Raw genomic sequence first — 15825 nt, 5'->3', positions numbered from 1 at the left:
CACTGCCTTTTCTTATGATATTTGTTAAGCACTTATTATATGCCAGGCACTGTACTAAGTGCTGTGATAGATACAAGCCAATCAGGTTGGAACAGTCCCTTTCCCACACTGGGCTCGTAGTCTTAATTCCCATTTTACAGATGAGGTAACTGAGGCACAGAGAAGTTAAATGACTTGCCCAAGGTCAAAGCAAACAAGTGGCAGACCCAGAATTAGAACCCACGTTCTCTGATTCCCAGACCCGTGTTCTATCCATTAGGCCATACTGCTTCTCTTTGTATATAATATAAAGCACCAAATTTGCAGATGAACCTAAATTGGGTGGGATTGCTAACATACTGAAAGACAATAATAAAATGCTAAGTGGTCTAAATAAATTTTGAAAAATGATATAAAACATTCACAGGGACAAGTGCAGAGTAGTTTCTTTGGGGACAAAAAAAGTTAAATGCACAATGAGGAAAGATTAGCTATGCAAAAATATAGCAATAAAAATCTTTGGGGGAAGGGGAGAGAAGTGCTTTGGGAGTCAAAAACACAAGGGTTACCAAATTCTTCCTTGGTCAAGAGACTTATTGGAGCATGGTGTCCAATTTTGTTCACATGAAGCCTTAAGTGGAGAAACCAACTATGATCCAGGGAAGGGTGGCAAATGTTAAATGGGATGGAAATAGGTCTTAATGAGAAATATTAAAAGGAATAGGGTATTTCAGCCTGGAAAAGAAGAGCTATTATTACCTCAATCCTCTCTCCCAGTACACATGGTCTTCACTGGCTTTAAAGCACTCAGTCATCTTTCTCCCCTGCTTTTATGTGACCACCTCTCTCTCAGTACACTCCAGCCCCCACTCTTTGGCCCTGGACTACCTCTGCTGTGGCTTATCATGCTCACACCTTCCCTCCTTTTCTTCCGGGAACTCCCTCATCCCCATCACATCTGCCAAATCACTGCTCTCCCAGACTCCAACACCCTGTCTTAAATGACATCTCCTCCAGGAGGACTTCCCCCATTCATTCATTCAATCGTATTTATTGAGTGCTTACTGTGTGCAGAGCACTGGACTAAGGGCTTGGGAAGTATGAGTTGGCAACATACTGAAATGGTCCTTACCCAACAACAGGCTCACAGTCTAGAAGGGGGAGACAGACAACTAAACAAAAACATGTGGACAGTTGTCAAGTCATCAGAATAAACAGAAGTAAAGCTAGATGCACAGCATTAACAAAATGAATAGTAAATATGTACTAGTAAAATAGAGTAATAAATCTGTACAAGCATATATACAGGTGTAGTGGGGAGGGGAAGGAGGTAGGGCGGGGGGGATGTGGAGGAGGAGAGGAAAAGGGGGGCTCAGTCTGGGAAGGCCTCCTGGAGGAGGTGAGCTCTCAGTAGGGCTTTGAAGGGTGGAAGAGAGCTAGCTTGGCAGATGTGCGGAGGGAGGGCATTCCAGGCTGGGGGTCGACAGCGGGACAGGCGAGAACGATGTACAGTGAGGAGGTTAGCAGCAGAGGAGCAGAGGGTGCGGGTTGGGCTGTAGAAGGAGAGAAGGGAGGTGAGGTAGGAGGGGGTGAGGTGATGGAGAGCCTTGAAGCCAAGAGTGAGGAGTTTTTGCTTGATGCATAGGTTGATTGGTAGCCACTGGAGATTTTTGAGGAGGGGAGTAACATGCCCAGAGTGTTTCTGCACAAAGATGATCCGGGCAGCAGTGTGAAGTATAGATTGAAGTGGGGAGAGATAGGAGGATGGGAGAACAGAGAGGAGGCTGATGCAGCAATCCAGTCGGGATAGGATGAGAGATTGAACCAGCAAGGTAGTGGTTTGGATGGAGAGGAAAGGGCTGATCTTGGCGATGTTGTGGAGGTGAGACCAGCAGGATTTGGTGACGGATTGGATGTGGGGGGTGAACGAGAGAGCGGAGTCGAGGATGACACCAAGGTTGCGGGCTTGTGAGACGGGAAGGATGGTAGTGCCGTCTACAGTGACGGGAAAGTCAGGGAGAGGGCAGGGTTTGGGAGGGAAGATAAGGAGTTCAGTCTTGAACATACTGAGTTTTATATGGCGGGCAGACGTCCAGATGGAGATGTCCTGAAGGCAGAAGGAGACCCGAGCCTGAAGGGAGGGAGAGAAAGTAGGGGCAGAGATGTAGATTTAATTGTCATTAGCGTAAAGATGATAGTTGAAGCCATGGGAGTGAATGAGTTCTCCAAGGGAGTGAGTGTAAATAGGGAACAGTAGGGGACCAAGAACTGACCCTTGAGGAACCCCTACTGTAAGGGGATGGGAGGGGGAGGAGGAGCCCACAAAGAGTAATCTTTCACCTCCCATACTATTTTGCCACCACTCACATTTCAGCTTTTCCTCAGCACCTGAGTAAGCCCTCCTCACCCCTCCAGCATACACATCTTCACTGTTACTTCCTCTACATTGTAATCTCATTGTGGGTAGGGCCCATGTTTACCAAACTGTTATGTTGTCCTCCTCCAAGTGCTTAGTATAGTGCTCTGCACACAGAAAGTGCTTAGTAAATAATAATAATGATGGCATTTGTTAAGTGCTTACTATGTGCAAAGCACTGTTCTAAGCGCTGAATACCATTGATGGATTGATTCTTCCTATCTGTAATTTATGCTAGTGTCTCTCTCATTTATAATGTAAACTTCTTGAAGGAGTAGTGGGGCATCATGTCCACTAATTATTTTGCACTTTCCCAAGCACATAGTACAATAGATAGTTAACACTATCAATTAATCAATCAATGGCATTTACTGAGCACTTACTGTGTACAGGAGTACTTGGGAGCGTACAAGACAACAGAATTTAGCAGGCACTTTTCCTGCCCATAATGAGTTTACAGTCTTAGAGGGGGAGATTGATTCCATAATGTGCGTTTTCCCTTGGCTTTGTGGAGAGAATGGGGTTAGGGAATTAGGAACCTTCTAAGAACATGTTTCTAATGGGATAGAATATGCTTCATGGTTGGAAGAAACATCTTGGCATATCCAGAGACAAGCGAAACATCTAGAGTGAGTTTTCCCTAAATTTGGTACAGCTATCCCCCATTAGAGGAGAACTCCACGTACACAAAAAGTCTTTGGAACGGGCTGTTTTCATGTCCTCAGCTGTTAAGACTGAGGAAACACACTTAGATTGCAGCAGAAGAGATGATGGTAGGTGAGAGGAAGAAATACTTGACTAGAGGTGAGAAACCCTATAACGTAACACGCTATTAACAGAAGATGAGGAGTCTCCCTGTCTGGTCCCACACTCTCACACAGATAGCCATCTGACCTAGATAGTTTGTAGTCAATCACCTGTCTGGAGGCAGGAGCTGGACAAAACATTCTCAGGTTCTTTGCAGCTATTAGTCCATGATTTCAAGTAAAATATTAAAAAGCTTTTCCAAAATAGAGCTGCTACTGAGGATAGAAACAAACAGTTCTTCTAAATGATCTCACCAATATAAACTCAAAAATTGAAGTATTAATACATTGATAGGTATTCCTCTGGTGACTCGGATGATACCCTAAATAACTTAAATGCCTGGTGATGTGACTTTGAACTCACAGAAATGGAGGGGAAAAAAAAGACAGTTCTCTTATAATCAATTAATGCTATTTATTGAGTGCTATGTGCAGAGCACCGTTCTAAGCACTCAGGAGAGTACAATAATGAAGGGTTGCGATGGCTGCATTGAAGACATGCAATAATGGCAGACTAGAGGCTACTACAAAGATGATGAGCATTATTCTTTTCAGAAAAAACTATAGAAAGTCTATAAACACAAATGGGGACTAAGACTGTGAGCCCCACATGGGACGGGGACGGTGTCCAACCTGATCAGTATAAGCACTTAGAACAGCTCTCTACATATCGTAAGTGCTCAATAAATACAATTTAGGAATGGCTTCTATCTACCCCAAAACTGGCATATAGTAAAAGTACCTGGCATATAGTAAATGCTTAACAAATATACCAAAAAAAGTGCTAACAGCCAAAGGAGCTCAAAGGAGCTAGCTTGCTAAAAAGCAGAAGTGAAGATATTGTTTTCTTTAAGGGGCTGTCCCAAGGACTAACGAAAAACTCAAGAGGGAAATTCAAATTAGTTTAGATTTTACAAGATATCCTAGTAGAGCAGCCCAACACTATTTCATCTTATAAGTGTAACTAAAAATTTACCCAAATCTCAAACAGGTCATTTATACATTTTTTCCAGCACAGCACATTGTAGCAATTTGTAGTGCTATAGTTAGAACTTGTTGACAACCAATAAACGGTTTTAATCCCTGCCTTGAGGCATTTCTTAAGGAGCTCATATCTTTCAATTTGGAAAATCTTTAAATTAAGCTTGCTTCTACCCTATTGGTACAATAGCTTAAAAGCAAATCTATTTTGATTCTCTCACTCCAGAAAAAAATCTCATCCAATAGCTGTTCATCCTGCATGCTTCTTGAGTTTCATTATACCCTATAACAAACGAACAACTCTAGCCAACCCAGAAACTACAGGCATACTGGGCATATTTAATTTTAAACTCTATTATGTCTTTTACTTTTATCATATTTCCCAAGAATAGTACTTGCTCTCCACTCCATAAGCACTCAAGTTATCAATGGAGATTCTTTCTGTTCTTTGATAATCACAAATCAATTTTTTCCTAATACTATTTGTCTTGATAACTTTACAAACTGCAAAAATAACCAATAAGTGGTATTTAATGAGCACTTAGTACAATGGTCTGAACATTGGTTTTGGGAGGGGGCCAGTAACTATCAATCCTAGAGACACCATAGGTGTAGTCTGAGCTCCCACAGTGACCAACACTGTGCCAAGGCTATGAGGCCTGAGGTGTTCGGACCATGAAGAGACACAGATAGCAGGGTGGAGAGTAGATGTGTCCCCTTATTGCATCCCAACCTCTTCTTGGCAACTAGCATCCCCTTCCCATGTCCCTCTGCTTGTCACTTGCCTGCCTGTCACATCCTTACACCCGTGGGGCTTGTTGTAGCCCGTTATTTTCTTTTGCTGAGGCAAATATATTTTACCAAACACACAAATTCTGCAAGAATTACTTCAATGATCATCTTCAAAGTTCAGGGAGCTGCGCCTGAAGTCATATTTTGTTAGAGGACAATGTAATTAGACACAAGTCTAAAAACCCTCGGTCCACGTATGACACTGACAGGCTCATGATACTACTTCTGATTATACTACAGTATGTTCCCTCAGTTACAATGACCTCTTGCAGACACATCTTCTCCAAGAAGCCTTCTCTGATTAAGCCCTCCTCTCCTTTTCTTTCACTCCCTACCATGCCGCTCTTACTTGCTCCTTCATTCATCCTCCCTCCCAACCCCATGGCACATATACATATATCTGTAATTTATCTATTTTCTTATTTATATTAATGTCTGTCTACCCCTCTACACTGTGAGCTCTTTGTGGGCAAGAATGTGTCTGTTGTTATATTGTACTCTCCCACATGCTTAATAAGGTGCTTTGCACTCAGGCACTTAATACGATTGAATGAATGAACTTTAAAAACTAAGAGTTCACTGCTTGGTCCCAGGTGAATTTATTATTATTCATACAGAGAAGGAGCGTGGCTTAATGGAAAGAGCACAGACTTGGGAGTCAGAGGACATGGGTTCTAATCCCAGCTCCACCACTTGTCTGCTGTGTGACCTTAGGCAAGCCACTTAACTTCTCTGTGCCTCAGTTAACTCATCTGTAAAATGTGGATTAAGACTGTGAGCCCCACGTGGTACAACCTGATTACCTTGTATCTACCTCGGTGCTTCTATCAGCACTTGGCACATAAGTACTTAACAAATACCATAATTATTATTAATACAGAGTCAGCGAGGCCTTGCTTTGAGTGATAGGAAACGTAGAATCTTGCTTTCCTTTCACTATTGTTCCCTTTCACTTTTCCCCCAGGAAGACAAAGGACTTTTTTTACTACTTAGTATATGAAAATTCCCATTCCCTCACCCAACTCCTGCTCTATCAAGACCCATCACAACAACTGAAAGACCAGCCCCTTAAGTCTTATTATATTTTATGTGCTATGTCCTTGATAAATAAACCATTCTCTATTTGGCTTATTTCTGGCTTAAAAATTTTCATCAGTCAGCAAAGTCACTTTCATCCTTCAGTGAAAGTATGTTGTTTACTGAAGCATGCTCCAGAAGAATGGCCTGCCTAAATTAGACAAAAACACAAAATATTCTAATTCATTCATTTGGCCTATTAGTCATTCAACTGGAATCCTCCCAGCCAAAGGAACTGCACCTTCTTAATTAAGATGTTAAAACAGAAAAGGAGATTTCGTTCTTGCCCAGCTACTAGGGATAATTCCATCAACATTCTGCACCTCAACAGAAACTTAAGGTAAGTTTCCTTATAAAGAAAAATTTATTCAGAGGGTCAGGTTTCAATAACATGAGTTGCTGATGTGGGCCCACATAATAACCCACATAGCCTTCTAACTTCATCCATCCTATTTTTTCCCCACACCTACTGGATACAAAGTGCAGCACTGAGCACTTGGGAAAAGGCAAACAAAGCCAGTCATGTAATCGCTGCCCTCCATGAGTCTACAATGGATTGGGATGGATGGAAAGATGAAAATCATTTACAAATAGGCAAGCAGGAAGAACCAAGGACATAACAGGAAGTAGTACAAATGCATCAGGATGAAATAGCTGATTAAATAATTGAATACACAAATACATACATATACGGTGTGGGTGTTGGGGAGAGAAATGACAAAGATGAGGGCTGAGGGTGGGGTTGGATTTGCTTCACTGGGCTTTGAGAAATAATCAGGGAAGGAATCCTTTGCTGGAGGAGGTGGGGATTTAGGACGACTTTGAAGATGGGGAGAGTTGTTGTCTGGAGGATTTGGGTGGAAAGGGCGGTTTGAGCAGAGGAGTCAGAGACGGGAGAGTAGAGGTATAATTTGAAGATGAGCTTTGGAAGGAAGGAAGTGTGTGAGCTGGGGAGTGACTGAAGAGTGAGCGCAAAGAAAGTGGATGAAGAGTCTTAAAGACAAGTCTTTAAGTATTTAAGACAAGCCTTTAGCCCTTCCTCATTCCCCAAGAGACCCCTCAGCAGCCCTCTGACAGCCAAAGAAAGGTCAGGCATACAAGAATAGAATGGGAATGTGCCATCAGTTTAGAGAAGCTATAGGGCTTTCCAAAATGGCACCCCATGCTTCATTCCCTGGTATCTTGCCAGAATCCTACATTACGGAAGCAAGCAGAAAGAGCCTGGCCTGACCCTAGGATCTACACTAAAAACTCCTCAAGACCTCGGGCAGTTCCAGAAGACCCGAATGGAGAGCAGGGCGAGAGGAAATAGAGGACAGAAATCTTCATTTTCCCACAGCCTTCTCCAAATCACGGTTCATTCATTCATTCATTCATATTTATTGAGCACTTACTGTGTGCAGAGCACTGTACTAAGCGCTTGGGAAGTACAAGTTTGCAACATATAGAGATGGTCCCTACCCAATAGCGGGCTCACAGTCTAGAAGGGGGAGACAGACAACAAAACAAAACATAATAACAAAATGAAATAGAATAGTAAATATGTACAAGTAAAATAAAGTAAAGTAAATCTGTACAAACATATACAGGTGCTGTGGGGAGGGGAAAGACGTATGGTGGGGGGGTGGGGAGGGGGAGAGGAAGGAGGGGGCTCAGCCTGGGAAGGCCTCCTGGAGGAGGTGAGCTCTCAGTACGGCTTTGAAGGATGGAAGAGAGCTAGCTTGGCGGACGTGCTGAGGGAGGGCATTCCAGGCCAGGGGGAGGATGTGGGCCGGGGGTCAACAGCGGGACAGGCGAAAACAAGGCACAGTGAGGAGGTTAGCAGCAAAGGAGCAGAGGGTGCGGGTTGGGCTGTAGAAGGAAAGAAGGGAGGTGAGGTAGGAGGGGGTGAGGTGATGGACAGCCCTGAAGCCGAGAGTGAGGAGTTTTTGCCTGATGCGTAGGTTGATTGGTAGCCACTAGAGATTTTTGAGGAGGGGAGTAACATGCCCAGAGCGTTTGCACAAAGATGATCCGGGCAGCAGTGTGAAGTATAGATTGAAGTGGGGAGAGATAGGAGGATGGGAGAACAGAGAGGAGGCTGATGCAGTAATCCAGTCGGGATAGGATGAGAGATTAAACCAGCAAGGTAGTGGTTTGGATGGAGAGGAAAGGGCTGATCTTGGCGATGTTGCGGAGGTGAGACCGGCAGGATTTGGTGACGGATTGGATGTGGGGGGTGAACGAGAGAGCGGAGTCGAGGATGACACCAAGGTTGCGGGCTTGTGAGACGGGAAGGATGGTAGTGCCGTCTACAGTGACGGGAAAGTCAGGGAGAGGGCAGGGTTTGGGAGGGAAGATAAGGAGCTCAGTCTTGGACATACTGAGTTTTAGATGGAGGGCAGACGTCCAGATGGAGATGTCCTGAAGGCAGGAGGAGACCCGAGCCTGAAGGGAGGGAGAGAGAGAGTAGGGGAAGAGATGTAGATTTAAGTGTCATCAGCGTAAAGATGATAGTTGAAGCCGTGGGAGCGAATGAGTTCACCAAGGGAGTGAGTGTAGATAGGGAACAGTAGGAGACCAAGAACTGACCCTTGAGGAACCCCTACAGTAAGGGGATGGGAGGGGGAGGAAGAGCCCGCAAAAGAGACTGAGAATGAACGGCCGGAGAGACAAGAGAAGAACCAGGAGAGGACAGAGTCTGTGAAGCCAAGGTTGGATAGTGTGTTGAGGAGAAGTGGGTGGTCCACAGTGTCGAAGGCAGCTGAGAGGTCAAGGAGGATTAGGATAGAGTAGGAGCCGCTGGTTTTGGGAAGCAGGAGGTCATTGGTGACCTTTGAGAGGGCAGTTTCGGTGGAATGTAGGGGACGGAAGCCAGATTGGAGGAGGTTGAGGAGAGAGTTGGCGTTGCACGTTCATACATAGAGGCAGCAACTTGGTGATTAGGTTACCAAGTTACTTGTAAAGTCTCAGCCTCAGAAAATACAACTAATAGAACAAAACTAAGACTTGAAATAATCATTTCTCTTCATCAATGACTCAAAAATGAAATTAAAATCCTAGCACACATCAATAGACAGATTCTTGAACAGAGACCATCAAAACACATTAGATCTTAACCACCTGTCTTATCCCAAAATGTTTGACCAATTCAGCACTTGTCACACAATTAAAAGAGCACATCCATTTCCTCCAAATAAACTACAGTCAGAATTAAAGAGGTGTCAATCACGTCCTGTTTTTATTTATGGTTAAAAAAAAACACCTTATTTCCCAGGGAAAAGGAGCGCAGCCTAGAGGATAGACCACAAGCCTGGGAGTTGGAAGGAACTGGGTTCCAATCCCAGCTCCACCACTTGTCTGCTGCATAACCTTGGGCAAGTCACAACATTTCTCTGCCAAGGTGACCTCATCCGTAAAATGGGGGTTCAGACTGTGAGCCCCTTGTGGGACAGGGATGTGTCCATCTTGATTATCTTGCATCTACCCGAGCACTTAGTACAGTGCCTGGAACAGAGTAAGCACTTAAATACCATAAAAAAAATTAAAAAGCTTTCTAAACTTATATTCCTCTATCATCCTCACAACTTCCTTGAAACAGAAGGGACAAATTACAGGTCTGAGACAGTGGCGCAACGCAACTGTCTAGAATACAACACTCCTTATTCTCAATTTTCTGCTTCTTTCTATGCTTAGAACAGCGCTTGGAACAGTGCTTTGCACTTAGTAAGTGCTTAATAAATGCCATTATTATTATTCTACAGAACTACTTTGCCTCTCTAGCTGTCGCAAACAAGTCCATGACTCTAAATAAAACATGGAATTTTTAAGTGGTTGATCTGAGTTTACTTCCTACATAGATTACAGAATCAGATACAAAATACCCTGCCTTTGAAAACAGGCAACATGCTCAATACATATCACAGTAATTTCAAAAGACCACAGTATATTCCACACTCTCCCTCTCTCTCCCTCCAAAACTTCAAGTCTAACCTATAATTCCTAAAAACAACAACTATGGTATTTGTTAAGCACTTACTATATCGCAAGCACTGTATTAAGTGCTGAGGAAGATACAGGATAATCAGGTTGAAACAAGGCACAAATAAAGAGCACAGCATCTAAGTCAATTATTATAAAAATTATGTCCTTATAATCTGTGGAAATTTTCCATTAGTGTAATTAACTTCATTTGTGATTTTAATGTATTTCACATAAGCAGAAAAATGAGACTTGCACATTTTTGTGTGAATGATTTTGCCTGGTACTGAACCTTAACACCGGTGACACAAGAAAACCTCAAAATATTTTCCAATGTAACAATCAACCATTGAGAACAAAACAAAAACAAAGCAAAAGCCACATAAAAATAAAAAACAAATAAATCCTACAACTATTTACAAAAGCAAATAAAGTCTTCAGGCCACACCATTTACCAAGGAAAGGGGAGAAATGAGGAGATGCTAACAGATCAGCTTCACATGAATCGCTTATATCAGTTATTTCCATCAATTATTGATTTAACTAAAAGTCATTCACTGTTGATTTAAATACAAATCTGGAGCATCCTTTCTTTCCTCACCAATTCTCTGGAACTCAATAGTTCTCAACACTACTGAAAAGTCAATATTGTAATTATTTCCATTCATGGGACTCAGTACTTCAACTCTATTCCTGGCACAAACAAAATTCTTTAGAGTTCTGGTGAAGGGTTAGGGTTGGCCCTTCTGCCTTGAACATGTAACTCTAAAATCAAATAAGTTGTTACACTATCTGCAGGTGTTTCACTATCTTAACAGTAGCCCGATTCTATGTAGCACATAATGCATCCTGCCACCTCTCCTTCCTAACAGAACACAAACATTTTGAAAAGTAATACCACATTGACAAGGCATGAACGTTTCAGTCTCCTGAAACAAAGTCAAACAACTCTACTGCCAACACAAAAGGCTTATGGTAATTATGGTATTTGTTTGGCTCTTACTACGTGCCAAGCACTGGGGTGGCTACAAAGTATTCAGGTCGGGCACAGTCCCTGACCCAACCAGGTTTCTAAGTATGAGGGAGAACAGGTATTGATGATTATGGTTTAAATCCCTCCAAAGTGTAGCATGCCCCTTAAGGGAAAATTTCGTAACTACATACCAAAACATGACCAAGAATCCATGCAGAAAAATTAGGTGCTACTGTTTCCTTACCTTGTTCCTCATGCCTCACTTTATTTAAAAAAAAAAAAAAGCAGCATTTCCTGGCAATAAAACACAAAGCTTTGCCAGTTGGTTCATATTTTCCAAAGAGGATCTCGTGGAGAAACATTCCGGAGATTCTACTTCTTCATGTTTCTCCATTTTCTCTCCTTTCCCCCTACTCTGCTTCTAGGGGAGCCTGTGGGCATGAAGGTGGACCCAGGAGCACCCAGGTTATGGACAGCTAGGTGGGGAAGGGAGATGAGTACGTGATTCCCTCCTGATCCAAACTCTCTCTCAAAATTTCAGGGAGGGGAGAATACAACCTTTGCAAAAAGTGCATGGCCCTGGGACTCAAGCAACCTGGGTTCTAATCCCAGCTCAGCCTGCTGTTTGACGTTGAGCAGGTCACTTAACTTCACTGGCCTCAGTTTCCTTATCTGTAACATGGGAAATCAATACCCATTCACCCTCCTACTTGGACTGTGAGCCCCAAATGGGCCAGGGGCTGGGTCCGACTTTATCATCTTGTACATACATATACAGTGCAAGGCATGTGTACATCACAAATACCACAAATTAGTATTACCAAATTGTCTACCTGGGTGGGAGAGAGTGAAAAGGAGGAGAGATGAGGTCTCTGGGCCCCGCTGGGTGGGGGTGGAAAGGGACAGATGATGCTTGCACCCCTCAACTTTAGGAGGTGGTGGTGGAAAGCACAGACAAACCTTGCACCCCTCAACTTTAAGAGGTGGTGGTGGTGGTGGAAAGGGGTGAACAAATCTTGCACCCCTCAACTTTAAGAGGAGGTGGTGGTGGTGGAAAGGGGTAAGCAATGCTGGCAGCCCTTAACTTTAGGAGGTGGTGGTGGAAAGGGGTAGGCAATGGTTGCACCCCTCAACTTTAAGAGAAAATGGGGGTGGAAAGGATAAACAAAACTTGCACCCCTCAACTTTAAGAGGAGGAAGTGGTGGAAAGGGTAAATAATGCTTGCACCCCTCAACTTTAAGAGGAGGTGGTGGTGGTGGAAAGGGGTAGGCGATGCTTGAACCCCTTAACTTTAGGAGGAGGTGGTGGTGGAAAGGGGTAGGCAATGGTTGCACCCCTCAACTTTAAGAGGAGGTGGTGGCAGGAAGCACAAAGCTTGCACCCCTCAACTTTAAGAGAAAGTGGTGGTGGAAAGGATAGACAAAGCTTGCACCCCTCAATTTTAAGAGGAGGAAGTGCTGGAAAGGATAGACAAAGCCTGCACCCCCTCCACTTTAAGAGGAGGTAGTGGTGGAAAGGGGTGGATAAATCTTGCACCCCTCAACTTTAAAAAGAGGGGGTGGTGGTGGTGGAAAGGGGTAGGCGATGCTTGCACCCCTTAGCTTTAGGAGGAGGTAGTGGTGAAAAGGGGTAGCCAAGGGTTGCACCCCTCAACTTTAAGAGGAAGTGGTGGTGGAAAGGATAGACAAACCTTGCATCCCTCAACTTATAAGAGGAGGTGGTGGTGGAAAGGGGTAGACACTGCTTTTGCACCCCCTCGGTTTTAGGAGGCAATCAGGATGTCCATTTCTGCTAAAGATGATGATGATGATGATAATAATAATAATAATAATAATAACGGTATTTGTTTATGAATTGGACTTTCCAAGCCCTCAGTACAGTGTTCCGCACACGGTAAGCACTCAACAGAGAAGCAATGTGGCTCAGTGAAAAGAACACAGGATTTGGAGTCATAGGTCATAGGTTCTAATCCCGACTCCGCCACTTGTCAGCTGTGTAACTTTGGGCAAGTCACTTCACTGGGCCTCAGTGACCTCATCTGAAAAATGGGGAGTAAGACTGTGATCCCCCCGTGGGACAACCTGATCACCCTGTAACCTCCCCAGAGTTTGGAACAGTGCTTGGCACATAGTAAGCGCTTAATAAATGCCATTATTATTATTATTGCCACTGAATGAATGAATATTAAGTGATTAGTATGCGTTGGATGTGACTGAGCTGAGACAGAGGACAGAGGATTTCTAGACTGTGAGCCCGCTGATGGGTAGGGACCGTCTCTGTATGTTGCCAACTTGTACTTCCCAAGCACTCTAGTGCAGTGCTCTGCACACAGTAAGCGCTCAATAAATACGACTGAATGAATGAATGAGGACTAGCCTTGATCCAGCGCTTAGAACAGTGCTTCAGCACTTAAATACTATTATTCGTGGCTCAGTGGAAAGAGCACGGGCTCTGGAGTCAGAGGTCATGGGTTCAAATCCCAGCTCCGAATTCCCAGCTGTGTGACTTTGGGCAATCACTTCACTTCTCTGAGCCTCAGTGACCTCATCTGTAAAATGGGGATTCATTCATTCAATCGTATTTATTGTGCGCTTACTGTGTGCAGAGCACTGTACTAAGCGCTTGGGAAGTACAAGTTGGCAACATATAGAGACGGTCCCTACCCAACAGTGGGCTCACAGTCTAGAAGAGGGAGACAGAGAACAAAACAAAACATATTAACAAAATAAAATAAGTAGAATAAATACATATAAGTAAAATAAATAAATAGGGTAATAAGTACGTACAAACATATATACAGATGGTGACTGTGAGCCCCCTGTGGGACAACCTGATCACCTTGTAACCTCCCCAGGGCTTAGAGCAGTGCTTTGCACATAGTAAGCGCTTAATAAATGCCATTATTATTATTATTATTATTCTCTGTCTCCCCCTTCTAGACTGTGAGCCCACTGTTGGGTAGGGACTGTCTCTATATGTTGCCAACTTGTACTTCCCAAGCGCTTAGTATCAATCAATCGTATTTACTGAGCGCTTACTGTGTGCACAGCACTGTACTAAGCGCTTGGGAAGTACAAGTTGGCAACATATAGAGACAGTCCCTACCCAACAGTGGGCTCACAGTCTAGGAGGGGGAGACAGAAAACAAAGCCAAACATACTTACAAAATAGAATAAATCGAATAGATATGTACAAGTAAAATACGGTAATAAATATGTACAAACATATATACAGGTGCTGTTACAAGTAAAATAAATAGAGTAATACATATGTACAAACGTATATACAGGTGCTGTGGGGAAGGGAAGGAGGTAAGATGGGGGATGGAGAGGGGGACGATGGGGCAGTGCTCTCCACACAGTAAGCGCTCAAATCCATCAATCGTATTTATTGAGCGCTTACTGTGTGCAGAGCACTGTACTAAGCGCTTGGGAAGTACAAGTTGGCAACATATAGAGACAGTCCCTACCCAACAGCGGGCTCACTGATTGATTGATTATTATTATTATCGGGCCTCCTCCCTCCCCATTCCCCAACTGAGAACCAGCAGGAACAGCAGCAGCAGCAGCAGCAGGAGGAGGAGAAAGAGAAATGGAGAGAATGGACAGGGGGTCCCGTGCCCGGCCCCCAAAATGGATCGGAGCCTTCCTTACCCATGCTGGGCCGGCAGGCTGCTGCTCACGCTGCTGCAGCTGCAACTGGTGCAACTGGTTCAGCTGAAAGTGGAGGAACTGGTGCAGCTGAAAGTGGTGCAAATGGTGCAGCTGAAAGTGGTGCAACTGGTGCAGCTGAAACTGGTGCAACTGGTGCAGCTGAAACTGGTACGACTGGTGCAGCTGAAAGTGGTGCGACTGGTGCAGCTGAAACTGGTGCAACTGGTGCAGCTGAAACTGGTGCAACTGGTGCAGCTGAAACTGGTGCAACTGGTGCAGCTGAAACTGGTACAACTGGTGCAACAACCGCTGCAGGTGTGGGGATCCCGGGCTGCGGGCGGTCCCCGAGCTCAGGCGGGCCGAGCTGCCTCCATCCGCCGGTGCAGGACGGAGGGCGGGCGGGCCAATATCCGCACTCCCGCTCCCGCAGCCCGCCCGGCGACGAGCGGGGGGAATCGGCGTGGGAAGCGAAGCCGGAAGTCTCGCGAGAACTCCGCCTCGTGCCCGCCACCGCCTCCAGGTGCCGTGACGTCACTGGGTGGGCGGGGCGTAGTGGACGGGGCCACGCCCCCATTCATTCATTCATTCCATCGTATGTATTGAGCGCTTACGATCATCGTCATCATCAATCGTATTTATTGAGCGCTTACTGTGTGCAGAGCACTGTGATAAGCGCTTGGGAAGTACAAGTTGGCAACGTATAGAGACGGTCCCTACCTAACAGTGGGCTCACAGTCTAGAAGGGGGAGACAGAGAACAAAACCAAACATACTAACAAAATAAAATAAATAGAATAGATATGTACAAGTAAAATAAATAAATAGAGTAACGATGGGCGGAGCACTGTACTAAGCGCTGCAAAGTCCAAGTGGGCACCATGTAGAAACGGCCCCTATCCAACAGCGGGCTCACAGTCTAGGAGGGGGAGACAGGCAACAAAACATGTACAGTGGTAGCCGTTAAACGCTTACTATGTGCCAAGCACTGTTCTAAGCGCTGGATTAATAATGATCATAATTCGTTCTTTCAGTCGTATTTCTTGAGCGCTTACTGTGAGCAGAGCACTGTCTTAACCCCCTGGAAAATACAATCAGTCACTCAATCAATCGTATTTAATCAATCAATCAATCGTATTTATTGAGCGCTTACTGTGTGCAGAGCACTGTACTAAGCGCTTGGGAAGTCCA

At 44.5% G+C, this 15825-nt stretch overlaps 1 protein-coding gene across 1 annotated transcript in view; it reads right to left on the bottom strand.

Annotated features, from left to right (window-relative positions):
* Positions 1-15051, bottom strand: part of LOC119932231 (CD2 associated protein) — a 92836-nt gene extending 77785 nt beyond the window's left edge. Inside the window, exon 1 of the mRNA XM_038751261.1 lies at positions 14639-15051. Coding sequence (XP_038607189.1) covers positions 14639-14642 — 4 coding nt within the window. The 5' untranslated portion in view covers positions 14643-15051. The remainder of the gene's footprint in view (positions 1-14638) is intronic.
* Positions 15052-15825: the final 774 nt, after the last annotated feature.

Source organism: Tachyglossus aculeatus, chromosome 9 (genome assembly GCF_015852505.1).
Source record: "Tachyglossus aculeatus isolate mTacAcu1 chromosome 9, mTacAcu1.pri, whole genome shotgun sequence".
NCBI lineage: Eukaryota > Metazoa > Chordata > Mammalia > Monotremata > Tachyglossidae > Tachyglossus > Tachyglossus aculeatus.
This window is presented reverse-complemented; position numbering and strand designations above follow the sequence as displayed.